This window comes from Kryptolebias marmoratus, linkage group LG23, assembly GCF_001649575.2.
Source record: "Kryptolebias marmoratus isolate JLee-2015 linkage group LG23, ASM164957v2, whole genome shotgun sequence".
In the NCBI taxonomy this organism is placed as follows: Eukaryota; Metazoa; Chordata; class Actinopteri; order Cyprinodontiformes; family Rivulidae; genus Kryptolebias; species Kryptolebias marmoratus.
The window spans coordinates 7469943-7495794 of NC_051452.1; the positions used below are offsets into that span (position 1 = coordinate 7469943).

At 41.3% G+C, this 25852-nt stretch overlaps 2 protein-coding genes across 9 annotated transcripts in view; one reads left to right on the forward strand and one right to left on the reverse strand.

The window, feature by feature from the left end:
* LOC108242196 (striated muscle enriched protein kinase) overlaps positions 1–19664 on the reverse strand; it is a 48270-nt gene extending 28606 nt beyond the window's left edge. Inside the window, exons 1-5 of one of the 7 annotated variants that reach the window (XM_025008226.2) lie at positions 6251–6907; positions 3625–3667; positions 2888–2917; positions 1671–1769; positions 9–159 (exon numbers count right to left, since the gene is read on the reverse strand). In XM_025008226.2, coding sequence (XP_024863994.1) covers positions 9–159; positions 1671–1769; positions 2888–2917; positions 3625–3667; positions 6251–6283 — 356 coding nt within the window. In that variant the 5' untranslated portion in view covers positions 6284–6907. Of the gene's footprint in view, positions 1–8; positions 160–1670; positions 1770–2887; positions 3057–3624; positions 3674–6250; positions 6908–12113; positions 12477–17786 lie in introns of those variants that run through there. The other 6 variants (XM_037973788.1, XM_025008221.2, XM_037973789.1 and 3 more) reach the window with 6 other exon arrangements.
* Positions 19665–21727: 2063 nt separating this feature from the next.
* Positions 21728–23549, forward strand: inha (inhibin subunit alpha). 2 transcript variants are annotated; one of them, XM_017426878.3, is made up of 2 exons: positions 21728–22010; positions 22633–23549. In XM_017426878.3, exons 1-2 carry the CDS (start codon positions 21740–21742, stop codon positions 23361–23363), a joined length of 1002 nt encoding a protein of 333 aa, XP_017282367.1. In that variant the 5' UTR covers positions 21728–21739; the 3' UTR covers positions 23364–23549. The 2 variants fall into 2 exon arrangements, with proteins under 2 accessions (XP_017282367.1, XP_024864005.1); XM_025008237.2 differs by having other exon boundaries at positions 22636–23549.
* Positions 23550–25852: the final 2303 nt, after the last annotated feature.

Sequence of the window (25852 nt, forward strand, 5' to 3'; positions counted from 1 at the left end):
ACGCTTGCCTGGCTGGGTTAGCGGGGTCCAAATGTGGCCCCGGAGGACGAGAGCCCAGAGCACGGAGCTCTCGTTCCACCACGGGGTCGTAGGTGCCGGGGAGGGTGGCCCTGCGGTCTGAAGGGTCGGGGTTGTAGTCCATCATCCGTCCTCCCTCGCCTGCAGAGACACACACACCCGGTTCGGCTTTTACTGTTTATGACAAGAAGTCCTGAGCTGGTAGAAAACCAGACAGACATAAAAACACAGGCGCTGCTTAAACAGAGCCTCCTCCTCCATCGCAAATCAGGTAATGATTGACATTTTAGTGATGAGCAACGGAGACAGACGTGCTTCAGCAGCAAAAAAAAAAAAAAAAAGGGAGAGAGAGAGAGAGCTGTCAGCATCTTCTGCTAACGAAAGGAATCCTGAACAAGCAGCGAGGCCGAGGATATAAAACATCAGACTGCTTGACCGGCTGAGCGAAATGATACTGAGTCAGCGTCACCGTCAGGAAGAAAACGCATCAGATTTCCATAGAGAGGACACGTCAGGGCCCTGTAACCCTGAGCTGCAGAAACAAACGCCAGGACAGACACCCCCACAGTCATTCAAGCTCCAGCTTTAGCCCCTGGGATTGCAGATTACTAATTTAAGGAATTGAGAACCTTTGCTTGAAGGAATGCATTTCGCCCACCACCTTTCATGACAGAGTTTCACTCTAAGATCATCTTAGGTTGAGAAATGATCGACTTGTCGGTGTTTTGAGGAAAACTTCATCCAGTCTCATGCAATAAGATGTCGCTCAGAGTGTGTGTTGTTACGAGCACATTAAATTTCAGCTCAAAATCTGTAAAACTGACCGAATTATAAACATTTTTGCACGCGATGAAGTCAGTTAGCTGTGGCTCTTGAATGAATCCGTCGCAGATCTACATCCTGCGACGACTTTCTGCAAATCTCATTAAAACTTGTCCAGCGGTCCATGACGTATTTTGCTCACTGACACAAGCGCACACAGATGGCAGAGGGTGATAATAAAATCAAAAAAACTTACATTAGGTTTTAATAAAAAAAACAAAAAAAGAAAAATTGAGCAATTACTTACCGAGCCAACCAGTGCGACTTAATAATAACCCTAATAAATCTGAAATATTATGCTTGCATGAAAAGACTGCAACGATTTTCATCTAATTTCTAATCTAATATTTTCTAAACAAACTCATTACTTATGTTTACGCCGTGGCTTTTGGGGTCTTGATTGCTTAAGCAGTCAGTTCTTCCTGTTGCAGCTTCCCAGTGGAGCCAAACGGAGCGATTCCTGCTGGAAACTAAACTAGGGCAGTGTGTCACCTTGCTGCATCACACCCTGAGGGATTACTACATTCTCCTGTATTGGATTTCATCTGACAAACACTGTGGGCCGAGCAGAAAACAGCCTCCATTAAATCTATCAATCTACATCCAGACGTAATTTCGTACAAGTGTGTTTTTGGCAGCGACACTGGCGGCGCAGTAAATCCTGCAGGATATGAAGCTGTAAAAAAAAAAAAATGTTTCAACAGCACCTAAATTTGCCAATGCTGCACATCTTTTGCAAGTGGTGCCATAAAAGTTTATGAACTTCAACAAAAAAAAAAAAGCTGAAATGTCAGATTTGTAATGTAAAAATGGGCTGAATCTGTGAATACCTGATGGTCCTTTCCATCCAGTTTTGTCCTGGTGCTTCCCGAGCCCTTCTTTGGTTTCCATCTGAGGCTCTGTGGTCTCGTCCTCTGTGGTCTCAGAGTCTAAAATAACAGAAAAAACACGATAATTAACACGTACAAGCCTTACAAGTCCATAAAAGGAGAAATTGGAGTGAAAAATGAAACATGCAAACTGGGGTAAGAGGTAAAAATGAAATGTTTTGATTTGCTCTTCAAAAGTGCTGACGCACCGATTGATCAGGTGACAGGAATCAGTCTGACCTAATACTAGGACCTAAAAATCCTATTTTTTTATGCAGTGCATGAAAGCACCCTCAGCTTGGCAGCTAATTTCTGTGCCTTTAATATGGGAGTTTTCTTTTTAAGTTAACAGTTTAAATTACTTTGCAAGACCTATAGTTTGCAAGCAGCAATTGAGAATAAAGATTTACAAAGCTGTCATTTATCATGCAGATACAGTTAAAATAAACTTGATGACTGATTTAACAATTTAACAAATCAGAGTTTTCATTTTCTCACAAACATTATGTTGGACTCTGCTACGACTGTTTTAAAACTGTTGAGGCATTTTTCTTTATTGTAAAGTAGATAAAAAAAAAGAATAAATAAGGAGATATAATCTGAACAACAGTCTCTTCATCAACCTATCCATCTATCTAATTTGAAATGGGATTTTGGAACCAGTAAGTCAGAATTGAACAGAAATCAGAAATTGGAAGCGGCCTTGAAAACTAGAATCGGTGCATTTGGAGTCCCTAGATTAAATCAAATGGACTGAAGCAGATCATTAAATCAGCCTTGGCTTAGAAAAATACATGACTGATACAAAAAAGTCTGTAGACTATAAAACAAACTCCTAATCAACCCGACTATGCCTAATAATGTCATATAAAAGCTTCTTGATTTAGATATTTTTAAGCACGAGTAGAGAAAATTCATGCAATTTAAAAGCATAATCATGAGTTGTAGATTGAAGCCTGACTTCCTGATGAACAAAAGAGGACACGACTCGGAGTAGCAGGCTTTTGGTTTAATAGCACGAATGAAACAAAGGCATTGAAAGGGGGAAATAAAAGGTCTGGAGGATACCAAAACCACAAAGGGTAAAAAAAAACAAAAACAAAGTACCACAGGGGACAGATGAACAGATGAACGGATGCTGGGGGAGGCAGAATACGGATGAAGACGTGCAGGTTTACCATAGCTTTGCTTTCGGCAGGAGCGGAAAACTTCGCTTCCATAGTGGCAGCAAGAGAGGGCAGACGGGAGAGCACCGTTACTATGGAAACCAGCATCCCTCTCACCCACACGACCAATCCTCTTCGTACCCATTAGAGTCTAAAAATCACCAGCCAAACCGCTGGTCGGCTGACAGATATGTTTACTGGTTAGAGAGCCTGTGAAGGGGGAGGACGACAACCACAGAATAGGCTGCACCTCATTGAGCCTCGCATCAAGTCAGATCCTTATTGGATCATTTCAGAAGCTAATGATGAGAAAGCCAGCATAAAAACGGTGGCATCAAATGAAGTTAAATAGCTTGCACACCAAGCGAGGGGGAAATTGACTCGGCAGTGTAATTACGTTTACGGCTTGAATTGTCTTGTAAATAGGATTTGGAGTTTGTGCAGAAAGCATCTGATTTGAGTCGAGAATAGCAAAAAAATATTTGCCAGATATTCCACCGTGAAAGCGCCGAGGCTCGGCGTTTTCCCACTTAAAGATTTTATGCAGAGATGCAGCAGCAGAAATGCTGCTTTGTGGGGGTGGATCATAAAACCCACTTGTGTGCAGCTAAACAGAAAAAAAAACCCAAAACACACAAACAAACGGAAGCAACTGCAGTGTTAAAATATAAACCAAGGAGTTACAAAAAAAACACCGACATGATACAGTAGAATCAAAACTGACGTAAAAGCTCATACTGACAACACACCATGGGTCAATCTGCCAAATGTCCGTGTGGAGTGCCCAGTTCTCTGAAACAAGACACGAGAAAACAAAACATTATCGAACAGCCATCACAGCTAAAGCTCCAGCTTTACGCACAAGACTGCTGCTAAGGCTGTGATTTCCTGTCGCTTTACACATTCGTTTTCCCTTCATGTGGCAAGAAATGTTGCCTCAAAAGGTTCAGATCCTCTCCAGCTATTAAAGTTTGACTAAAACTGACAATAAAGAGATTTTAAAACAAAGTTTGGTGAATTTTCTGATCCTTATCTGAACTTCCTTGCAGTTTGTATCAAAACTATCATCGTAGAACCTTGTGATGATGATATTAGCTGGGATAAAAGACACATTTCCTGTTATCACGACGTTCCATGTGCTTTAACGTTCTTCTGTTTGCTCCATTTGTTGGTCAAATGTAAAACAAGCTGGCAGTTCATGTCTACAGTTTCCTGAAATCCTTTCTGATACTGATTTGAATGCGAGTCGTGAATAAAGTTAGAACTTTAATACATTTCACTTATGTGGCAAATTCGGTAATTTGAGTTTTTTTTTTTCTTTTGCTTGAAAAGCATTAAGAAAACAGACCCTTATCACATCTATTAACTAATATTGCAGGAAAATTAGGTTAACCTTATTTTGTAAAGACAATAAAAATGTGTGTTTTGCTCCTCACTGCTGAGTTACTGAAAGACTGTTTAACACATCTGCTGCTGGCAGGTTTTATTTTCATACCAAGACTCATTTTAGAGTAATAATTTTGAGTCAGGGTTTTATACAAGTATATATTATAAAAAATCTGTTTGTGACAGTAAAAAAGAAAAAAAGTATTAACTACTAACATTAAATCTCAGTGCGTTGAATCAAAACTCATTAAATCGCATCACATTGTCATGTAAGGCTGAATCGTATTGTGATTTAAGGCTGAATCGTATTGTGATTTAAGGCTGAATCGTATCTTGATTTAAGGCTGAATCATATCGTGATTTAAGGCTGAATCGTATCGTGATTTAAGGCTGAATCGTATCGTGATTTAAGGCTGAATCGTATCGTGATTTAAGGCTGAATCGTATCGTGATTTAAGGCTGAATCATATCGTGATTTAAGGCTGAACTGTATTTTGATTTAAGGCTGAATCGTATCGTGAATAAAGCTGAATCGTATCGTGATATAAGGCTGAATCGTATCGTGATATAAGGCTGAATTGAGTCATGATTTAAGGCTGAATCATATTGTGATATAAGGCTGAATCGTATTTTGATATAAGGCTGAATCATATTTTGATTTAAGGCTGAATCGTATCGTGAATTAAAGCTGAATTGTATCATGAATAAAGATTGAAGAGTCTTGTAATTAAAGGCTGAACTGCATCGTGATCGCTCGTGTCTTTTCCGAATCTTCGTGTTGGCAGTGTAACGAGACACGTCATAAACCAGAAAGGCACAACCGCAGTAAAAGTTGTATTACACTATAGATCATGTATCCATGATGCAGGTTTTTAAGATCTGCTCCAGGATGTATTTCAAGACAGCATCCATGCTGATATAGCAGCTGAGAAAACTGCTTCCTGGCAGTCAATCAGAACTATTGAGAGCTCCGCGGCGTGACTCACTGCTTTCCAGCTAATAGAAAGCAAAAGTAGCAAAAGTGAAATGAGTCATTTCGCACTCGTCTCCCACTGCGTTAACTGTGTGCTCCCCATTGGTTGATGCTTTTGTGTCAGGCGGTTTGATTAACGGCTGCCTGGTAGTTGGAGCTGCTTCACAGATCCTCCCAGGAGCGTCTCTCTTTGTCGTGGCTCCGATTGTTACGTCCTCGAGGCAGTCATATCAGCAAAGCCCAGCCTCAGACGGCATCCGTTGGCAAATACTTCAGAAAATGGGCATAATCCAAATCCTGACAGCATTATTCAAATAAATCTGAGCTGGATGCTACAGAACATACATCTCAAAGGTTTGAAACTGAAGCAGAGTTTTTTAACGAAGAGGGTTAATCAGGAATAAACTCGATCCTGCGCCTTTTCCCCACTTTTTGTTGCCCTTGTGAGACGCTGGCCTGATTCCCATGTCTCCACGGAGTGTAGCCTACTGACACACATTTCATCTGCCCCAAATTTGTGAAACCTGTTAAACGAATTGCTTATTATACAACAAAACTCTCACGACTGCCAAAGCAAAGCACATATTTCACGGCACAGAATGCGCGCAACGTGACAAACGAAGGGGAGCATTAGAAACTGAAAATCTGGAGGTTTTTTTGAGAGATTATTTTCATTTCTGGTAACGTCTTCAAATACTTTGTTCAAGCTGGCAATCAGAGTTTGGTTGGTTTTTTTTTGACGCGCTGTTTGTTATTCGTCCTAAATTTTACAGCAAGAAGACAGCAAGTGTCACATTCATCCATCATGTCACCGATCGTGCATCTTCTCTGCAAAACTGCGTTCAAATGATCCGAGCAGATTCTTTTTTTTCTTACAGCAATTTTCCTTTAAAGAAGCATCTTTATCAAATGAAGGGTGTGGCATGTGAATCAGATATTTTAGGGAAAAATTTGTATTTAAAAAAAAGAAACAACATGAACGTGGCATCTAGTTTCCCATAAAGGAGCAAACTCACCTGAAATCTCTTCTTGGACCAGATTTTCTTCATCTTTAAGCAGTGAAGCAGGCGAAGATGATTACCTGTAGCTCATAAAAACATCCCGAAAGCCTAGGGTGCGGTGTCAGGGAGGGAAAGAAATAAATAAAAAAATAGAAAAGATTGAAAACAGGACGCAGCTCCCCCTTTTTTGTGCGTAGGTATGTTTACTCTCTAGTCTGGTGGCAAGGCGGGGAGAAACGAGGACGGAGGAAGAGATACAAATCAGCTGGAGCCAGGTGTCTTTGTGTCTGATGTGAAGAGCGTCTCTTTCTGACGTAGAGGCTGCTTCAGAGGGTCAGTCCTCGGCTGCTTCCTGCGTCTCCCATCCCTGCCTGTTCGCCTTCCTTCGAGAGCGACACTCAAAACAAAGGGAGGAGGGGGCTGGAGGCGTGAGATGTGTGTGTATGCGTGTGTGCGGTATCCTGATTGCAGTGATGAGGAGGAGGAGGAGGAGGTTGAAAGAAAGAAAAAAAATCAAGGAAAATTACAAAAACAAAAAAGGATTTTGTTTCAGCGGAGCACGTGTGGTCGATTTTGGTGGGAGAAAAATGGGAGACAAAGATGAAGAGCGACGCAAGGAGGGAAGGAAGAGGAGAAGGAAGAGATGAAGAGCGGGAAGGGACCGGATGGTGGGAAGAGGAATCAAAGGGGAGGAGGCGAATCAGGGGGGAGACTCACGGAGCAATACTGTACCATGAGGATCAGGAAAATGAACTAAAGCTGGATATAAATGTGGGAAGAAAGAGTGGATATTATATTTTTCAGTTTATAACTCAAAACAAAACAACCTTCTTCATTTATATGTTTCAGATTAAAGTAAAGATCTTAAATTTAAAGGGGTTAATTTAGGTTTTAAGCCTCTCTTTGTTCAAATTAGTAAGTTAAAACTAAATATGAACTAAAATCTTATGGTTGTGGTCAGACAGTCCTGTGGCGTCTGCCTTTAATGCTTCTGTTACTTTGACCTTTCCAAACTTAAGTTTTATTCAAAAAATATTCAGAATAATTTTTTTAAAAACTCATTTTAGATGCACATTATTAAAGTGTTCCAGTCAGTTCTTAAAGCCATTCGAAACACTAAACACATTTTCTTTATGCAATCCATTATTAGCTACAGATTCAGAAGGCTGAGAGTTTTGTTCCACATTATAATATCCTAATTTCTGCTTTGATGTGATGTGTTTGGCACTAGAATGATTCAGGTCCGACTGGTCGGATCGTTTTATTGCAAGCCTCAGTGTTTAGTTATCAGCGTTTCTTTTGGAGTTCCTCAGCGCTCTGTATTTGGGTCAGTATTTTTCTTCTTTGTTACATTTCTTTTCACAGTTACGCAGATGATACTCTGATTTACACACAACTAAAGATCAACCATTTATCATTTATCTGCTGCCAAAAAGCAAAATAAACAATTATCAAACTCTCAGACAGTGATTATTGGATGCAAATCTACAAATACTAAACTTCTGGAGTTAATTTAACTCAATCAATTTTATACATACTGAGCAAAAGCTTGGATGTGGTTGTAGATGAGAGACGTACTCTGAGTGCTAAATCAGGCGAGATCTTTGCTTAAAACTTGGCCTTGAGCTGTCGGAGCCGACCCCATTTGTCTGGTGTCAAAATATCTCATGAACCACTGAAAAGATTTCCTGAAACTCTGAGAAAGTAATAATTAGATGTACTGAACTGAAGATCTGTGGAACGCGTTGAACGAACAGATCTGATCCCGAGACGACCTGCGGGGCTTCACGATCTGCTGCTGAAGGCTTGGGAACAAAAACCACAACGTACGGTCCGGTGGAGGACATGTCCTGATGGGTCAGGGGTGTCGTGGCTAACTGAACCAACCCACAACACCGATATTGACTTTTAACAACAAAAAAAATAATAAATTTACAGAAATTCCAGAAACATAAAACCGATTCCTGCCATCCCTGACAAACATTACGACGCAGTGCTCCACACACCTCCATCACCATAACGTGGTTAAAGTTTTTAAGGAGGTAGCCATTTTGGTCAAACCTTTTATTGCGCAATTTTAGACGATCTGTTCGTGCTCAGATAGTGTGTTGGAGATGACTCTCAGCTGCAGAGACACCAAACTTTGGCTCCGTAGCTGCAGCCCTATTTGTGTTTGCTAAAGTCAGTTGGCTGTGGCAGCCATCTTGAATTGGGTTGACTCCAGATGTTCATGCAAGGTTTCAATAAAATCTGTCCAGTGTTTCATGAGATATTTTCTCGATGCAGACACAGAAACACAAGCAAAAACACTATTGCCCCAATGCATTTGGCGGTGGGCGATAAAATAATAGCAGAGACTCAGATTTTATTCCCTGACGTCACAGTCCTCCATTTATCAGCTCGGTGCTTCTCCTCTTGGCCACATGTGCTGAACCAAGTTGTTTTCAGAGTTGTAATGTGGTGCCTGCTTCTGTTTATGGTCTTGTAAACAGAATCAATGTGAGATTTACTCCTGGCGTCAATCAAGAGCCGCTCTGTTGATTCTGCTCATTACTTAGCTTCTTTTTAAGAAAAAAAATAAAATAATTTTCACTCTACAACATCTGTTCCCCTCGGAGCAGAGCTGGATTGCCAGTTTCTAAATGTTATTTTAACAAACCTCCCTCAATTCACTCCCATCCGCCTCGCACTCCTCCTCCATCCATCAGGACTGAAAGCTTTTCAGTCCTGCAGAAAGTGAAGCGATCGATACCGATGCTTTATACGTGATATGGGATACACCCCCATGTAGCCGTTCAAACGCCCCCGAATCAATAAACTCATCATAACACACGATTCCACGAACAACATCCAATGAAAAGCTGAATGTGGTGGCAAAGCGTCCCTCGCAAGTTTTTCTTTTCTCCTTTTTTTTTTTAATGCTCGCTAAAAGCCGCAACTAACCAGCTTCAACCAGTTTCTGGCAGGATATCATAGAGCGGCAGCCATTAGGAGAAGATAATTAGATTTCAGCGGTGCGTGTCATTTATTCTTTGAATCTGGTTTCTCCAGTGGATCAGAAGAGCGCACAGACTCCCAACACAAACCGGTCCCTCTAATTATCCTCCAACATGAATCAGACATATCTGTGCAAATAAAGCACGCTTTCTTTGTTTATCCTGATAATAAGATCTCCGTTGACTCATCCTGCTGGGTGGATGCAAAATCTGTTTTCTGCAACCCACATGGTCAAACTCCGGCACCGGATGAGCACTCTGAGGTTTCGGACAGGTGCAGCTCGGTGCACGCCGCGGTTTAATTTGCTTAAAACAAGGAGAGAGTAAGCAGACTTCACGGAAACCCATTGATTTTGTGACAGAGGCCTCTTTCTGTGGGGCGGCCTTGATGGATGCCTTCCAGGCATCCAGCTTTATCAGCAGCAAGTCTGGCATAATCTCTCTGCAACAGAAAACAGATTTTGCAGCTGTTACATCACGCTGTGATCACACCGTTTCTGGGTTTTTTTCCTGCGCAGACTAAGCCTGTTCACACCAGACATTTCTTACCACGCACGCTTTATTTAATTTTATCTGATCAAAGGGAACGTGGTGGATGCAAGATGCTCGACTTGAAACGTGGCCAAGCAAAACGTGTCATTTATTCATCGTTTCAGCCTGGAGACCAACTCAGAATGCTTTAAGACAAATTATAGGTTAGCCGGTTTTTAAAACGTTGTTAAACAGCCAGAAAAACAGAAGGACTTCCTGTAAAATTACGAAGCAAATCCAAACTTCTTCTTCTTCTGCTCTTTTCTAATATTCAGGACTTTCTCAGCCTGACTCAACTGTGCACGGACACTGCCAGAAAAGAACAATTTGATAAGACTAATCAAAGTATTAAAAAATGAAATATAGATTTTTAAAATTAGAAATATCTTTGCTATGTTTTCAGGCAATCAAAGAGTCTGACGATCATGGAAGCTGCTTTAGAAAGATATATTTTGTATCATGTATTTTGAGATTCTTTTAACCGCAGCTTGTATTATTACTTCCACGTACTTTGAACGGACAGTTCAGACATTTTAAAGTTGGGTTAAAATAAAAGTTATGAACAATGTTTAACTCTTTGGTCAAGCTCAGTTTAAAGAAACTTTATTCTGGCTGGATTGATGAGCAAAAGCTGTTTTAGAAACATCAGTGTCAGTGTTGCATCGCATGCTTATTTTCATGAACGTCTGTGGTCATTTTCATATGGAACCAGCAGGAGCAGCTAGCTGTAGCACTTTTGGTACAGCCACATCCGGACAAAATAATTGATATCATAAAATTTGTCTGGGAATAATCATAAAATGCAAATTATCTAGCTAGAAGTTGTTTCAGGAGGACAGGGATCTGCTCAGACTGGTCCAAGCGGAGCCACGGATGAAGTGGACATTTATTCCAGCAGAAAAAATATGAATTTCCTACCAGAAGGGCTACAGCTAGCTGCTGCTGCCTCTATGTGTGCTTTTAACTCACTATGTCCAGTAAATAACTGTGTCATGCAAAACTGACAGTGATGTAAATGTGTTTTTTTTTTTAATGTTGACAAAAAAAATACAGATTTATGCCTTGGTTTTAGGTATTTTAAGCAAAAACATTTTCTGAGTTTGTCAGCGGGGGATCGGTGGTCAGTGCCGTGGTTTGATGACCCCGAGGCTGCAGGTTCGAGTCGGGAAGGGTTATCCGGCGTAAAACGATTCTCTGCAGGGGACCTCTGCAGAACGGAGCAGCCGAAAGAAAAACAACAACCAACTCCTCCTTGAATTTGTCAGCAATTATTCAGGTATTCTGAGTCTATCTGTGACCGTAGTTTCCACTTTATAGTCCTTTCAAAATAAAATACAATGGCAGAAGCAGATGCTGGGACAAGAGGGGGAGAAGAGGGGGGCAGAAGGGGTTTGGAAATATGCACCCTGACTGGAAAGGACATGTTTGAGACACGTTGTTTTAACGAGACTTGAATCATTTTAGAGACACCGCTCGTCCCCGTTTGGTATCGACTCAGAACCAGAGGTAGTTTGGGTTTCCAAACTGACTGTGACCAATGTTGACAGCCTCACTGCAACCTGATCCTACCACCTAATCCTGACGAAACACCAGAGAGTTCCTGAGAGCGACTCTGTGCTGGCAGCAGACACCGTCCGCAGATAAAGAACATTGGGGGGTGGGGTGGGGGGGACACACCCCGACACCCCAACATGTTGCCTCAGCTGTGAATAAAGAATCTAATCGTATTACAAACCTAATCCACTTTAATTTACCGTCTGCAGAATGTGAACTCATCAAGCAGCTATAGATCATCTCTGATCTGATAAAAGCTAGCAGATCTTGCATGAGATCTGGGCTCATATGAAGCGGAAAATGTAGAAACTGGGAATAATAAATTGTGGGAATAAGCTAAGACCTGAGTAGCAAGCTCCAAATGCAGGTTTTCATAAAAAACACCAACTTGTACATTTGATTTCAGGTCATTTTTAACTTTTTATTGAATAAAACTTAAATATCAACACTCTGAAGCACAAAAACACACACCTTTGATTTCTAGTCTAAATGTGCTGGGCACTTTTTTAGTTTAAGATGATGTTTTTTTTAATTTGTTTACATTCAGGTAATAAATTGGACCAGAATTTGCAGGTCTTTTCAGGCCAAATGCTAAGAACTATTACAGTTTTCTTCCAAACAAGCTATTAAACATTTTTAGTTGAGCTAAAGCTAAACTGCTAAACAGCAACTGATTTTTATTTCAGCTGTTGTAGTCGGCCATGATCCAAACTTCCTGAAACAACATCACCTTTCAAAAAGTTTAACTTGTTCACAGATTTCCCTACGAGTTTACATGCTGATCATCTCCCACTCACCTTTCAGTTTCTTGCTTCTCGGCCCACTCGCACCTTCCCTAACGCTCCTCAAAGACTTCCTTGCTTGGAGTAAATCCTTCCGCAACATAGCTCTTCTTTTCCCCTAGCGCTATCTTTCAACAAAAGACACCTTTGTGACTACTCCTGACCAAAAATATCAGCTTTTTTAATCCCATCAAGGCACCTCTTGACATAAAAATGATTCCAATTTCATCCAAAATGTTCTTTTCCAGCATGATGGGGGGAAGGCTGGGTGAAGAAGCAGCCTTAAGCTGGCTGCAGGGCCTTCAAACTATCATCTTCAACCCATGTCTCTCTTTCTTGGCCTCACCCCGTCCCCCTAAAGTCCCGGGTTTGTGACAGCCAGCCTCGGTGGTCTATTTCAAGTACAACACTCCAGCTGCACCCCCGTTCAGAGACCCTGCCCCCTGCATCCTAAAACCGGAGCAGGAGATTTAACCAAACAACCTTCTGCTGTCCTCTGTGGGCGACCTTAGAGCTGGAGGTGATTACAACACTTGTGCTGGTTTAAACTGAAACCTGTGACCGATCGATGAGATTCCAACAAGCGTTAACAATCTAAATGGCTGCTGCCGAGTCATTTTGTTAGCGCTGCCGGGCATGTAGATTAGGACCAAGGTCCAGTGACCATAAATACCTGCCAAACACACCTGATTATTGTGGATTAAGAACGCCAGTAAACCCACTGTGTCCACGTTTTAAGAGCTGATTAAAGATGTTGAGTCTTTAACTTTTCTCTGATGTGAAGCTGGTTTTGTCAAATCTAAGATCAAGTGTTTTGGGCTGGCTGACCAAAACTACAGACTCTAAACTTTGTTACCTACCAGTGGTGTCCAGTCCTGGTCCTGGAGGGCCTCCATCCTGCAGGTTTTAGATGTTTCTCTGCTCCAACACACCTGATCTGAATGACTGAGTGAATAACAGGCTGCTGCAGAAGTCAAACACCTGCTGAAGTGCAGAGAAACATCTAAAACCTGCAGGATGGTGGCCCTCGAGGACCAGGACTGGACACTGCTGGCATATACAGTATCTTGGACTTGACTTAAAATTTGATCTTATGTTTTAACGTTTCTTATAAGTCATTCGGCTCTGTGACAGGAGCATTAAAGTGAGTTTCCCTAAACTACACTGGGCATTTTCCCCTTTAGAACCTAATTACTCTGAAGCATCAGCATTTTATTGAGCTCAGGTTTTAAGTGTTTCCACTAAAGGTAGCATTTCACTGAGCTCCAACTGCTGGAGACGAGCTGGTAATTCAAATTTGCCAATAAAATAAAATAAATTAAAAAAGAAAGGACATGTTTTCAGTTGTGGTCTCACTAAATTAGGAGTGTTTGCAGCTAGCCAGCTGTCTGGCTGCATTCTGCACGGTCAATTAAAAAAGAAAATCAAATTTTAATGCGTTCAGCTCGCAAAACTGTATTCTCGGTCGTGCACATTATTTCATTTCACATCCGAGTACACTTTTAAGTATTTAAATAATTATTTTTTTATTATTTTCAGACCTGGCCATTCAGGCTGTAGCTGATGTTTTCTGTCAGAGGACAGCTCCTGTGCAGGAGGTGTTTACAAGTTTGGAAACTAAACTGAGAAAGCCTGGAGACGAGTTTGAGACGCCCGTGACAACTCTGCAACCATTTCGAGAGAAAATTTGTTTCTCTTAATAAATTCTCTTCTTTTTTTTTTTTTGGAACATGTTCAAAAATTCAACTCTCTACGACTCGTGAGGAAACTGAGAACTCCAGACATTTTGGAGACTCTTTTACAAACGCCGCTCCCCAACGAGTCGCCGACAGGCAGAATCATCCCTCCGACGCGTGTCGCTCCTCGGTACGACGCCGCTCAGACGGCAGCTGAGCCTCAGAAGGAAACAGGAACTAATTAAGCAAGAAAAGCTGCACGGAGGTTACATTTCGAAACAGTAAAGTTGCTCCAAACTTTGAGGAAATGCGTAATGAATTACGGCAACACAGCCATGAACGTTTAACCTATGTTTTTTTCACAATAGTTACACCCTTGAAGGTAAATAAAATCAGGTCAAACTTTTTTTTTAAAAGCTGCTGTGATGGAAACCTGATCACATACAAACAGCAGGGGTGCAACTTTTTAGAATATCCGGATTACAAGAGTACTTTTGCCTGAAATGCCCATCCCTAACAGCTAGAAACTACCTTAAAGAGCATTAGACATTAGTTGAGTCCTCACCTAGAACTGATTACTTCACAGATTAATACCTCAAACGCCACATCTTAAAAATTAACACAATTTTTTTCCTTTTTAATCAAAAGAAAACTGATTTAAAGCGTCGACTTCAAGCACAAAGCAGCAAAGATGTGACATGATTCTAGTTTACAGCTCGTTTACACCAGGGATGTCAAACCCAGTGACGCAAGGGGGCCAAAATTAAAAATTTGGTCCCAGCCAAGGGCCGATCACAATCAATATTTATTAAAAATTACATAAATTAATTGGTTTTAGATGTATTATGTCAAATCATTCATATAGAAATATCAATGACCTTTTCCCAGTTACAGATTATACAGAATTTAGAGCAAACATACTTTAATGAACACAGACAAATAGATCAAACTTGAAAAAGCTCATCAATAGCAGTCATTTGTTATGCCTCACTCAGCTTTTAAATGAATTTTTTAACATTAAAACAGATTTTTAATAAAAGCCATCAACAAAAACCTGATCATACAGAAATTAAAACTATATATTGTTGGCTTCTAAGTCACTGTCAAGAGAAAAATTCACTAATTAGGCTCAGTTTTTTTAAGCAAAATAAGAATCAGAGACTTGATCTGTCCCAGACTAGAGGACCGGACCTGATGAAATGTTACAGAGGGCCGGATCTGGCCCGCGGGCCTTGAGTTTGACACGTGTGGTTTACACACATCGAGGGAAATAAAAGCATACATGAGCGCAGACCCCTTCGCTCACATCCCTGAAACTGAATCCCAGCTTTTGGCATCTGACTATCTTATAAACGAAACCACATTTACCTGCAGTTTCTTGAAATTTGTTGCATTTAGTTTAATGTAAATTTCATTTTCTCCTCCCAGAATCATTTTTTTAGGGCCTGACATCCAAGCAGCAAAGTTTGGATCCGTGTTGAGGAGATTTATCCAAACTTTAACTTTAAAGAAGCAACAAAAAGACATTGTGCATCTGTTACGTCACAATATGACGATATGTTATCAGCTGACGTTCCTTCTCCGGTTGCCCATTCCACCTGTGGATGTTTGACGGTTTGTTAATCGAAGATCTACGCCAGAAAGTGATGTCAGAGTCGTGACGCAGCTCTGCTCCGGTTTCTGATTGGTCGGATCCCTCCGAGTGATTCCTGAAGTGACAGACTGAAGTGTCTGCGTCACTGAGTGATGCTCAGAAGCAGCCATTAAAACCCGCCGCAGACACACACACACACACACACACAGCCTCCTTCTTCGTCCCGCTGACCGTGATTGAGCGTGACAGCGCCGCGTCTTGACCGTGGTGATGCTATAATTATCTGTGATGTCTGCTGGTGCAATCGGAGAAGAGGGGGGGGGCACCGGTGGCATCCACACATCACTGGAGCACGAGCGCTCCAGCCGGGGCAGGCACATACCGGGCCATAAATAACACCAAGGAGGAGGAGAAGAGGGGGAGACGCACGAGGTGAGATAAGAAAACAGCTCGAGCCCGGAAAAGTTTCCCTGTTTGCCAGAAAGGTGATGGTATTTCATTTACAGCAAACAGGGAACCTTCTCAGAGGTTTGAGGCCAGGTTCTGTCCACATCTGGACCTTTGGGTGGACCCATCGACACATCTGTTCATTTTCTGACTCAATACCAAACGTCACAACCCGGATTAAAAAATATATACAAGAACTAAAAGGGTTTGAACTGGTCTCGTTTTGTCGACTTTATTATCCAGCTCTGTTGTTTGTCTGTAGTGTTAGCAGAATATGTCATGAACCAGCAAATGGATTTTAATTCAACTTTCAGAGAGTAACGACTGGATGGACATCTTCCACTGATTTAGCTTTTGGAGTCAACCCAATTCAAGATGGCCACCACAAAAAAGGCTATAATTCAGTCAGTTTTACAGATTTGGTGTGGTAGTAGCTGAGAGTCATCCCCAACACATGTCCAAGTGTTTACAGATTGTGACATATAAATATATATAAAAACATGACAGAGTTATGGTCATTTTTTGTGTTTGCAAAGGTGGATCAGCTGAGTGGACCTCGGTTACCTCCAGTGATTTCTCTCTGAGAGTTTCATTAAATTCATCCAGTGGTTCATGAGATATTTTGCTAACAGACACGTGATCGCCTGCCGTTCGTTGGTGGCAGTGGATTAAAGTGTTCACACATAAAGGTCGTGCAGCGTTGTGCTGTCCTCTTTCTTCACAGACCAGGACAGAGAACATGTTATCGAATGTTTCCATCCTGTTTTCGACACGAGCCGCTCAAATAAATGACGCAAAATGTTTATTTATGCCAACAAACGGGATCAATAATCCTGAAAAATGCAGTTTCATGCTGCGTTTCTTTTCAATCTGTTCTTTTCCCCTTTGAAATAATTTTTTGTATTTGTTTTTTATTGAATAAATGTAGTTACCTTCTAATCTTGGACTCTACATGAACTCATTTACATTTCAAAATAAAATGATTTACCCCGGTACGCTTGTTCACAAGCTTTCTGGTTTGATTCCAGAGTTAGTTAGTTGGCTTTGACTAAATTTAAGGCAAAAAATAAAAAGTGCTTCATGAACAAATGAGATGTGGAGCATCTCTAAAAATAACCAGATAAATGAAGACGTTATAAAGCCTCCTGGTGATTGGCCACTTCCTGATAAAACTCCTCTCAGTGAGCGTTACAAAGACCATTTATTCCTGAATACAGTCAGACTCAGACTCTACCTTTATCCAACAAACAACACAAACAAAGGGAGACATTTTAAAAATCTAACTCTGTTCAAATTTGCAGCATTAGAGATGTTTTTATAGTAATTTTCTGGTTTAGGCCCCAAAAAGCTGTGCTGCTGTGAATATTTTAGCTGAATAGCTTTAAATTAAAGCCCAACAAACTGATTTGGTACATTCTCCTTGTATGTGACAAATTAATCAGGAAATTTTTTAAAAAAAGAGTTAACATTTTGAGCTTTTTGCTTTTTAATTCCATCCCATCAAACCTAATATACTGAGCTGAACTGTCTCGACTCTTACATCTCAGCTGTGTCTTTACAGGTTAATTAACTCTGACGTCTTATTTATGGTTTTCGACTGCGATTTAATCAGTAAGGTCAGCTCCGAGAGCTTCACATCTGTCCTAATCTGTCTGAACAGCGTATCCAGACTCAAAAAGTATGTATTAAAGTGCTCTCTGAAAGTGAGACATTTCAACCTGAGCTCACTCAAATTATGACCTTATTGTAAAGAAGAAAGAGAAATCATAGCAACTAATTAGTGCAAAAAATAATGCATGCTGTGTAATTATTATTGGCAGCATAAAAGCACTGTTTGGTCTGAATGAGCTCTCAGTTACTGGAATTATGTTTTAAAAAAAAGAAAATATATATTAAAAGACAAAAAAAAACCAAGGTTTGCCCTAAAGTCCTGCAGAATCTTATACCAAATCTTAAAGAAAATGTGGTTACCTTCTCCCAGGTCCATGACGGCCAGCACGGCGCTGCAGCTGGCTGCTCCCAGCTCATTGGTCGCCACACAAGCATACAGGCCGGCATCGGCGGTGCGGCAGTCCCGGATCCACAGCCCTCCTGGGTCCTGAGCTGCGGAGGCGGGAAGGAGCTCGTCGTTGTGGTACCAGGTCAGCGAAGGCGTGGGATGTCCCGACACGGAAACTCGAAGCCGAATGTCACAACCTGTTCCCACGGCGGCTTTACGGAGTTTTCGGATAAAAGCCGGAGCTGACGGGTCTTGGGTTTTGCTAACCGGGTCACTGGTTCTCTTGGCCTTCTTGGAGGGGATGTCGGGACAGGGGCTGGACTCTGAGTCGTCTGCCATCTTGATTTCTTCGATTCTTCTTTACAAACGCCAGCTTTTATCTGCCAGTCGATGGAGCTGCATCTACTGAACACCTCCTTCAGACATGTCTGGACTCACAGAAGACCTGGACCACAGATCAAAGTGAACCACAGAGGACACTCCGACATAAAACACCAATACTGACCGGGATCATTTTGATTAAAACTGTAAGTTACTTCAAGAGAAAAATGAAAAGAAATCCCGAAAAACACAGGACAGGAGATCTGATCTTTGAGCCATCATGTCCGGTTCAAACCTACACCTCTCAGGTGAAGCATGGTGGTGGCAGCGTCATGGTATGGGGATGGGAAAGCTGATCAGGCATGGTGTAAAACATGCAGAAAGTCTTGCGTCGGGTTGGAGTTTTCCAGCGGTTCGATTTAAAGATCCAACTTGAAGGAGTTGGAGCAGCTTCGCTCTGGAGAAAGTGGCTACAGGTGCCCTAAAGTCATACCTGGAGAGACTCAGAGCTCCGGGTGGAGCTGCCGACTTTAGACGGGGGAATAAACACCTGAGATGTTCCTAAAAGGAACTCTGACATCAACTTGAACTAAAAACTACAGTTTTGCTGGTTTCATCTTCAACCACAGATATTTATGCATCAATACGCCCCAACACGCCAAAGTTTTCCCACAAATTTCTACATGATTTGGAAATAAATAAATAAATTTAAACACAAAATGATTTTGTTGTTGTTGGAGCTTTCTGGGATTTGGAGTTTAAACTGATTTTTTAACTCTTTACAACCCGTTTAACTTCCATTTTTTAAAACAGAAGAAGAAATCTGTTTTGTTGGTGCTATTCCCAGAAAAAAATGTGGAAAATAGAGTTTTATAGGTCTTTGTTCTTTCAAAATAAAACTTGGTTTGATTTATATTTGATCACTTTCTGGACTGAATGATCAAATTAGGTTTGTCTGAATTGTTTAATTGAGTTTTCCTTTCATGATTTAAAGCCAAAAATAATATTGCGCTGCCTTTAAGCACTAAGGAAGCAGATTATGTCACAAGAATTATTCATCTAGTCTTCAAAAATACTCATCCAAGTCATGACATAAAGACATATGACTTTACCTTCTCCATTAAGCTGCTGAAGCCCAAAGAAATTCTTTTGGACTTCCCCACAAAGTCCAAGCTAAGGTTAGAAGATCCATGGAGCCAAGTGTTTCAGGTCAAATCATTTGTTGGAGCTGCCGCCTCTGCGTGTCCTTTAGCGAGCTCAGAATGAAGGTGTAAGTCCAACCCAGATCATGGAGCATTAGCAGCCATCTCCTCAGTCTCTTTCAGCCGCTTCAATCCTGCTGAAAAATGCCAACAAAGAGGGAGAGATCATTTCCCTAAAGGTCAAGCTGCTCAGGCCTGTGTTTCCACTTCTACGTGCTCCTTAAAAAATCTACATTTTTAACCTTTTTAGGCCTTGAAATACTTAAATCAGCTCATGTTATCCGCCTCCCTCTCTGACCCCCCGGCTTACTCAGGCTGGGGGACGACAGCTGCTCAGATAGGTCACATTTCCTGGACGGACTTGTATGATCTCACACTCTTACGCACACACACTCCGAGCCCTTTAGATAACACTATCAACTAAAATATATAAGTGTGTGTGTGTGTGTGTGTGTGTGTGTGTATGTGTGTGTGAGACAGCCTGAGTGGGACAGTTGGGAGTTTCTATAAAAAGAAAATCTAAGAATAAAGCGGGGGGGACTTTGTGATTCACGCTGCGAGGATACAGATATAACAAATCAAACTTGAACACATGCAGATAAAAGTTATTACCTGCAGAAAGGCCGAAGATCTGCAGCTGGTTAGGCTTTTGGAGCTGTGATATACATCCTGACAAAATAAAAAATAAAAGTAATACATTTACAAAAACTTTGTGAAGGAACAGTAATATATGTATTTTTTGGCATGTCCCTTTTGGGGCTCCGTAATTTGTTAAACTGTGACTGCTTTGCAATATTTTAAACTAAATATCTGAGGTCGGTTCCCTTCAGCAGCTGTATAGTATGGCAGGCCATTGTACCATTTAATCAAACTCTACTTTTGTTATTAATATTTTAGGCTGTGAAAATGGCTCATTTGACTAATTAAATCCAGATGTTTTGAGATATTTAAACTCCTCCAATGTGGCTATTTTGACATTTAATGACTCGGCTGGATGTGTAGGGCTTTAAATTCATTTTTCCTGTTAAACTGTTTGAGCTCTCAGATTTATATATTTTCACAAATACATTATTACCATCTAGAATCAATATTCTGGGTATCTAAAAAGTAATTCCCACTTGGAGAAACTCAGATTTAAAATGCTGATTGGTCATTTTCTATTATGGATTTCTGAAATATTGTGTCTTAAATGACAAATCATTTTGCAAAAATGATGTTTTGGCTCCTATCCGTTTAAATATCACAGAAGGTGATGACAGTCTTTGCTTAAAATCAGTTTCAGAGACCTTTCTTTTGTGTTTAACAATGAAAAATAATGAAAAATTTTTAATTTTTAAAAGAAGACATCAAGTTCAGCAAGTTGTATCAAGAGACATTTTCAGCAAAATATTATTAGAATTAAAAATAAAATCTCTGTTGTTCTTCTGCTCTATTCTGCACATTTATTCTTTTTCCCCCATTTGTAAAAATCAGACTTTAGAATCGTTTATGTTTCTAATTCAAGTTTTAGATTCACAAATCACATTTTTAAAAAATGCACTCAATGCAAAATATAAAAATCACAAATAAAAAAAAAGGAATATCCTGAACTCAGACGGTGCAGCTTGAAAGAATTTACTCCAGCAGTTTTCCAGAAACACTGATATGAGACCGAAATGTGGGTTTGCACTCGATGTAAATAAAGAACTTCTATCCAAATATTTTACTCTAAAAATCATACGTACCTTACTTCTTTTTCATGGACGTCACCATTGCTGACCTGATCTGTAGGTAAAAAAACACATGTGGTAGTTCTGGTCACATTACCCATCAATACAAGAAAAAGCAACTTAATTTGACTAGTTTTCATGATATTGCAATAATAAAAATTACCTTAGTTTTAAAGTTCTCTTCACATCTGGAAATATCTTGCAGATTTTTAAGCAATATTTACATCTAAGTGCTGGTTTTAAGCAGTTAAAGTTAATTTTTTTTCTGAAATTAAAGCCTTTCAGGGCAGCAAACAAAGATGATTTGTTTACAGCAGAGAATCAGAGGTGAGGCGTTTAAAGCCTGCAGGATAATTGTTCATACTGCTGTAAGACTCATGCATGAAAGGATTTTTATTTTTTGCATTTTCAATCAGGAAACGATGAGGAAACAGAACAGACACTGAAATCTACAGACACTCTGGTTCTCATATCATCAAGGTCGTTCTTTATCTGTTATTTGCAACAGAACGCTGCAGCCTGCAGACTTTTCTCAGTCTAAACAAAATAGTGAGAGAGGCAAGAAAGTCACACAAGATTTGTTTTGTGGAGATTTGATTCCTGTCCGAGCAAACAAAAAAAAAAAAACAAGCTTGTTTCTGGACTTTTTCGGGGTTGTAACCGAGGCATTTCAAGCCGAGCTGTGAGCCAGTCATGGTGTCCTGCGCTGTCCTCGTCCTGGACCTTCTCTGGATCCAAACTCTGGCTCAAGCCTGCGAGGCGGAGGAGCTGCCCAGAGGGGTCCTGTTGTCCTGGTTCAGAGAGCGGGTTCTGGAGGCCCTGGGTCTGGAGGAGCCCCCCGTGGTGCAGGGTCCTGAAGGCCACGGACACATGAGGGTCCCCAGGTCCAGCAGAGCAGCCTGGGGGCGCCATCGAACCAGTCCGGACCAGGAGGCCTCTGAAAGGATTCTGTTCCCCACATCTGGTGAGAAGCTGCTTATTCTCATTACCTCAAATACTTAGGAACACATTTACTTTAACAACTCTAAAAAGCAAAAATTTGTTTAAAAAAATTAGCTTAAAGTTATTTTTCTCTGCTATGAATCATGAGCTTTATTTAACAAACCATTCGGACGGCTTTGTTTAATCGTTTCTTTTAAACTAAATGTGCTTTATAAAATAAAAGGCTTGGCAGCTTTTCATGAGATTATGTGCAATCACACTCTGATCATTTGTTGGGGACGACTCTCAACCACTGTCACACCAAACGTTAGCTCAATATCTGTAAAACTGACCGAATTATAGCCATGTTTGCGTTTTGTAACTCCAATTAGCTGTGGCAGCCATCTTAAACCAGGTTGGCTTCAAAAGTTATTCAGTTGTAGAGGTTGATCCAGTAAATACTTTTTGATTAGTTCAATAAAATTTAGCTAATAGACAAAAACATGAGAAAATAAAAAGAAAAAGCAGCACAGATTGGATGTTGTGCCAAATTTGGCCACTAGAGGTCAGCAGACTTTAACAAATGTTCATGGATTGACTGCATGATTAGATTATTAAAGGAAAAATGTTTGTGTCCATCTGATTTTTCCCTGTTTTTACTTCAGCAGATTCCTCCTGTGCTGACTCAGAGATGGGAAAAAGCACCAACAGTTGCTCCACCTTCTCCTTCCAGGCCTCCGTCGCCCTCCAGGCCTCTGCCGTCACCTCTGCTGACCTCTGGTTCTTCTCGGGGGAAGGAGTGAACTCCTCCGCCCTGCTCCTCATCCTCCCCTCAGGGCAGCAGCTCCTTCAGGCTCCGGCGGGGTTCAGCTCCGCCAGGTGGAGCACCTTCCATCTGGACGGGAGGTCGCTGACCTCTGCGGCTGCAGGGCCCTTCCTGTTTCGGGTCTGCTGCCGGTGTCGGTGCCACGCCAACGATCCAGACAAGACTCCCTTTCTCCACCTCCACGTCCAGCCCAGAAGCCCCGTCCGTTCCCCCCGGGCGGCGGCGACGGGAACCATCCCCTGGTCCCCCTCTGCCGTCCACCTCCTGCAGCGGCCCTCCCAGGAGAGGCCCCAGCAGGACGACTGCCGCAGAGAGGAGATCCAGATCAGCTTCGAGGAGCTGGGCTGGGACAACTGGATCGTCCACCCCGCGGTGCTCTCCTTCTACTACTGCCAAGGGAATTGCTCAGCCCGGGATCGGACTGCCGCCGTGCTGGGGATCTCTCAGTGCTGCGCTCCCGTCCCGGAGACCATGAGGTCCCTGAGGATCACCACGACGTCCGATGGCGGGCACTCGTTCAAACACGAGACCCTGCCCAACATCATACCTGAGGAGTGCACCTGCTTCTGAAAACGAGAGATTAGATGTTGCACCAAAACCCAGAGACATGCCACAAATCATCCCGTATGAAGCTTTGAACCAGGGGTCTCTAATCCTGGTCCTGGAGGGCCTCTATCCTGCATGTTTTACTTGTTCCTCTGCTCCAACACACCTGATTTAAATCAATGGGTGATTAACAGAACAGGAAGAGGGAATTTAAACATGAATCAGGTGTGTTGGAGCAGAGAAACAAGGAAAACATGCAGGATGGTGGCCCTCAAGGACCAGGATTGGAAACCACTGATTTAAACTGTCACCATGGTTCCTGGACATTTAGCGTAACTGTGGGTGTTACTTCAAGGTTCCTCTCAGCAAATTTCTGCAGCGATTCTCACGTCTCGAGTTTAGATTTGACACTTGTGCAGGTTGTTTACGATGCACTCCTAAAACAATGTAACTGATACTTTCTCAAACCTTTTTCCTAAATAAAAGTTACTCGATGTTTTTTTTAGTGAGAATAAAGCTCATCACTTGATTCATCTGTAAAATAACTCATGAAACATTTGAATGAAAATGTCAAATTATATAATCCACTGGCTCTCTGACACCAAGGATATAATCTGCATCTTTAAACACTTTTGTCATTTTTACACTTTCAACACAAAAAGGTTTTTTTTACCTTTCCTTTAATCTACATGATCAAAAACAGCTTTCTTTGTAAAATTAGAAGCAGACTTACAGCTGAAGCTGAAAAACTGAGTCATAACTTCACCTGCAGACTGAACTATTGTAATGTCCTTCCTGCAGGGAGTCAAATATTCCTATAAAATGTTAATTTAATCCGAACGAGTTCTGACAGCAGATCTGTCCTGTTTCAGCCTCTGAGACGAACAGAATAAAATAACCCTCCTAACATGTGAAGCACTGAACGGTCCAGCTCCAGCCTATTTAAAGCAGCTAATTGGCCCACTTGGCTCCCGGCTCGCAGGCCTCAGTTGTTCCAAGAAGCTCTAAAACCAGAATGGGACGCGAGGCTCGAGTTTTCTCCTCTCTGGAATCTGCACCAAACACAAACAGTCTGCCTTAAAAAAACTGATTTGAGTTCATTTTTAAACCCTCATAGTTAGTTTTAGTGAATCACTTATTTTATAATCTTGCATTTGCTTTTGTTATGATCATTGCATTTGTATTTTAATGTTCCATTTATTGCTTAATCTTTTATTGTTATGCACATCAAGTTACCTCTGCATCTGACGAGTTATAAATTGAGTTTTTGCAGCTTTTCTCTTTTGCCAGAATTGAATAAAAACATCTGTTCAAACTCTCATTTCTGATGCTTTTCCCACAAACGTCCTCTAGATGACACTGCAGGACCGCCTTCCATCATGTCACGCACGCTCCTTTAAAAAATGAATCATTTTAAACGAGAGTTTAAACAAAAAGCAGGTTTACGACAAACAGAACGGCCGATTAACTCGTTTCAGAGTTTGCTCAACACAACTCAGACCAAAAGCTGTTTAATTCAAATATATTTATTTTACTCTTAAGACAAAATAATCTCTACAGTTACAAAAAAAAAAAAAAACTACAAAACTTGGAATAGGAAAAAGACAAATTCAAAGCACTGAAGGATACTGGAAATGGAATGTTGTACCTTAGAAAAACTGTAGTGAGATGAGAGGAACTTCTGCAGCCACAGACTGGAAACTGATTATTATTTTTTTACAAACTTCTGGTCACAAGTTTCAGGATGACGTGAAGCAAAAGATGGATTTTATTTTATCGTTTTCCATCCTCAGGATGCACTACAGCACAACGAGTGAGCACAAAAAATAACTGAAGCTCGTTAAAGATGAGAAATGTTACCATGAAAACAGAAATAAGTTGCAATAATACGGCATTTAAATGTTTAAAGTGATCGAGTTTGATGCTTTTAACTAGTCTGCAACAATGGATACATTCTGTAATACTTATTTAAGGCAGAGAAGGTCTATAAAACGTCCTACTTTAAGCTGTACAAGTGAGAGGTGGGATAAATGACGCGCTGGTTAAACAAGACTGAATGTTTGAACTGATGGACTTGATTTGAGAAGCATTTCTTGCACTAAACATTTTCTTTTCAAATAAGAATTCAAGCATTGCCCAGGTACAGATCTCGGCCGATTCGGAGCAAACACACAGATTTTAAATAAACGTTCGGAAACTTCCGCGGCGGGATGATGAACTCGCTGTACTCCCCCCGAAAAGCAATCTGTTCGGGGACGGGTTTAATCCAACCGTGCACGCGCTCAGAGAGATGTCGCTCCCCCCCCCCGGGCTGCGTTCTGCAAGACTCTCCGCGCGCAACGAGCCTCGACAAAGAGAGACGGTAACATTCAGTGACAGCTTCTAAAAAGAGACCCCCCCCCTCCCTCTTTTGTGAGAAATACAAAAAGTGATGGCTCAGCCAAAAGGACTTAAAGCTGGGAGTGATCCGAAGGAGCGGGACGAAGGGACGGATCAGCTGAAGGATGGAGGAG

Bases quoted from the DNA above. Each gene is read 5' to 3' on its own strand.
- inha (XM_017426878.3), top strand. From the start codon at position 21,740: ATGGTGTCCTGCGCTGTCCTCGTCCTGGACCTTCTCTGGATCCAAACT. The intron at 22,011-22,632 runs GTGAGAAGCTGC...TTTTTACTTCAG, and splicing joins GATTCTGTTCCCCACATCTG to CAGATTCCTCCTGTGCTGAC.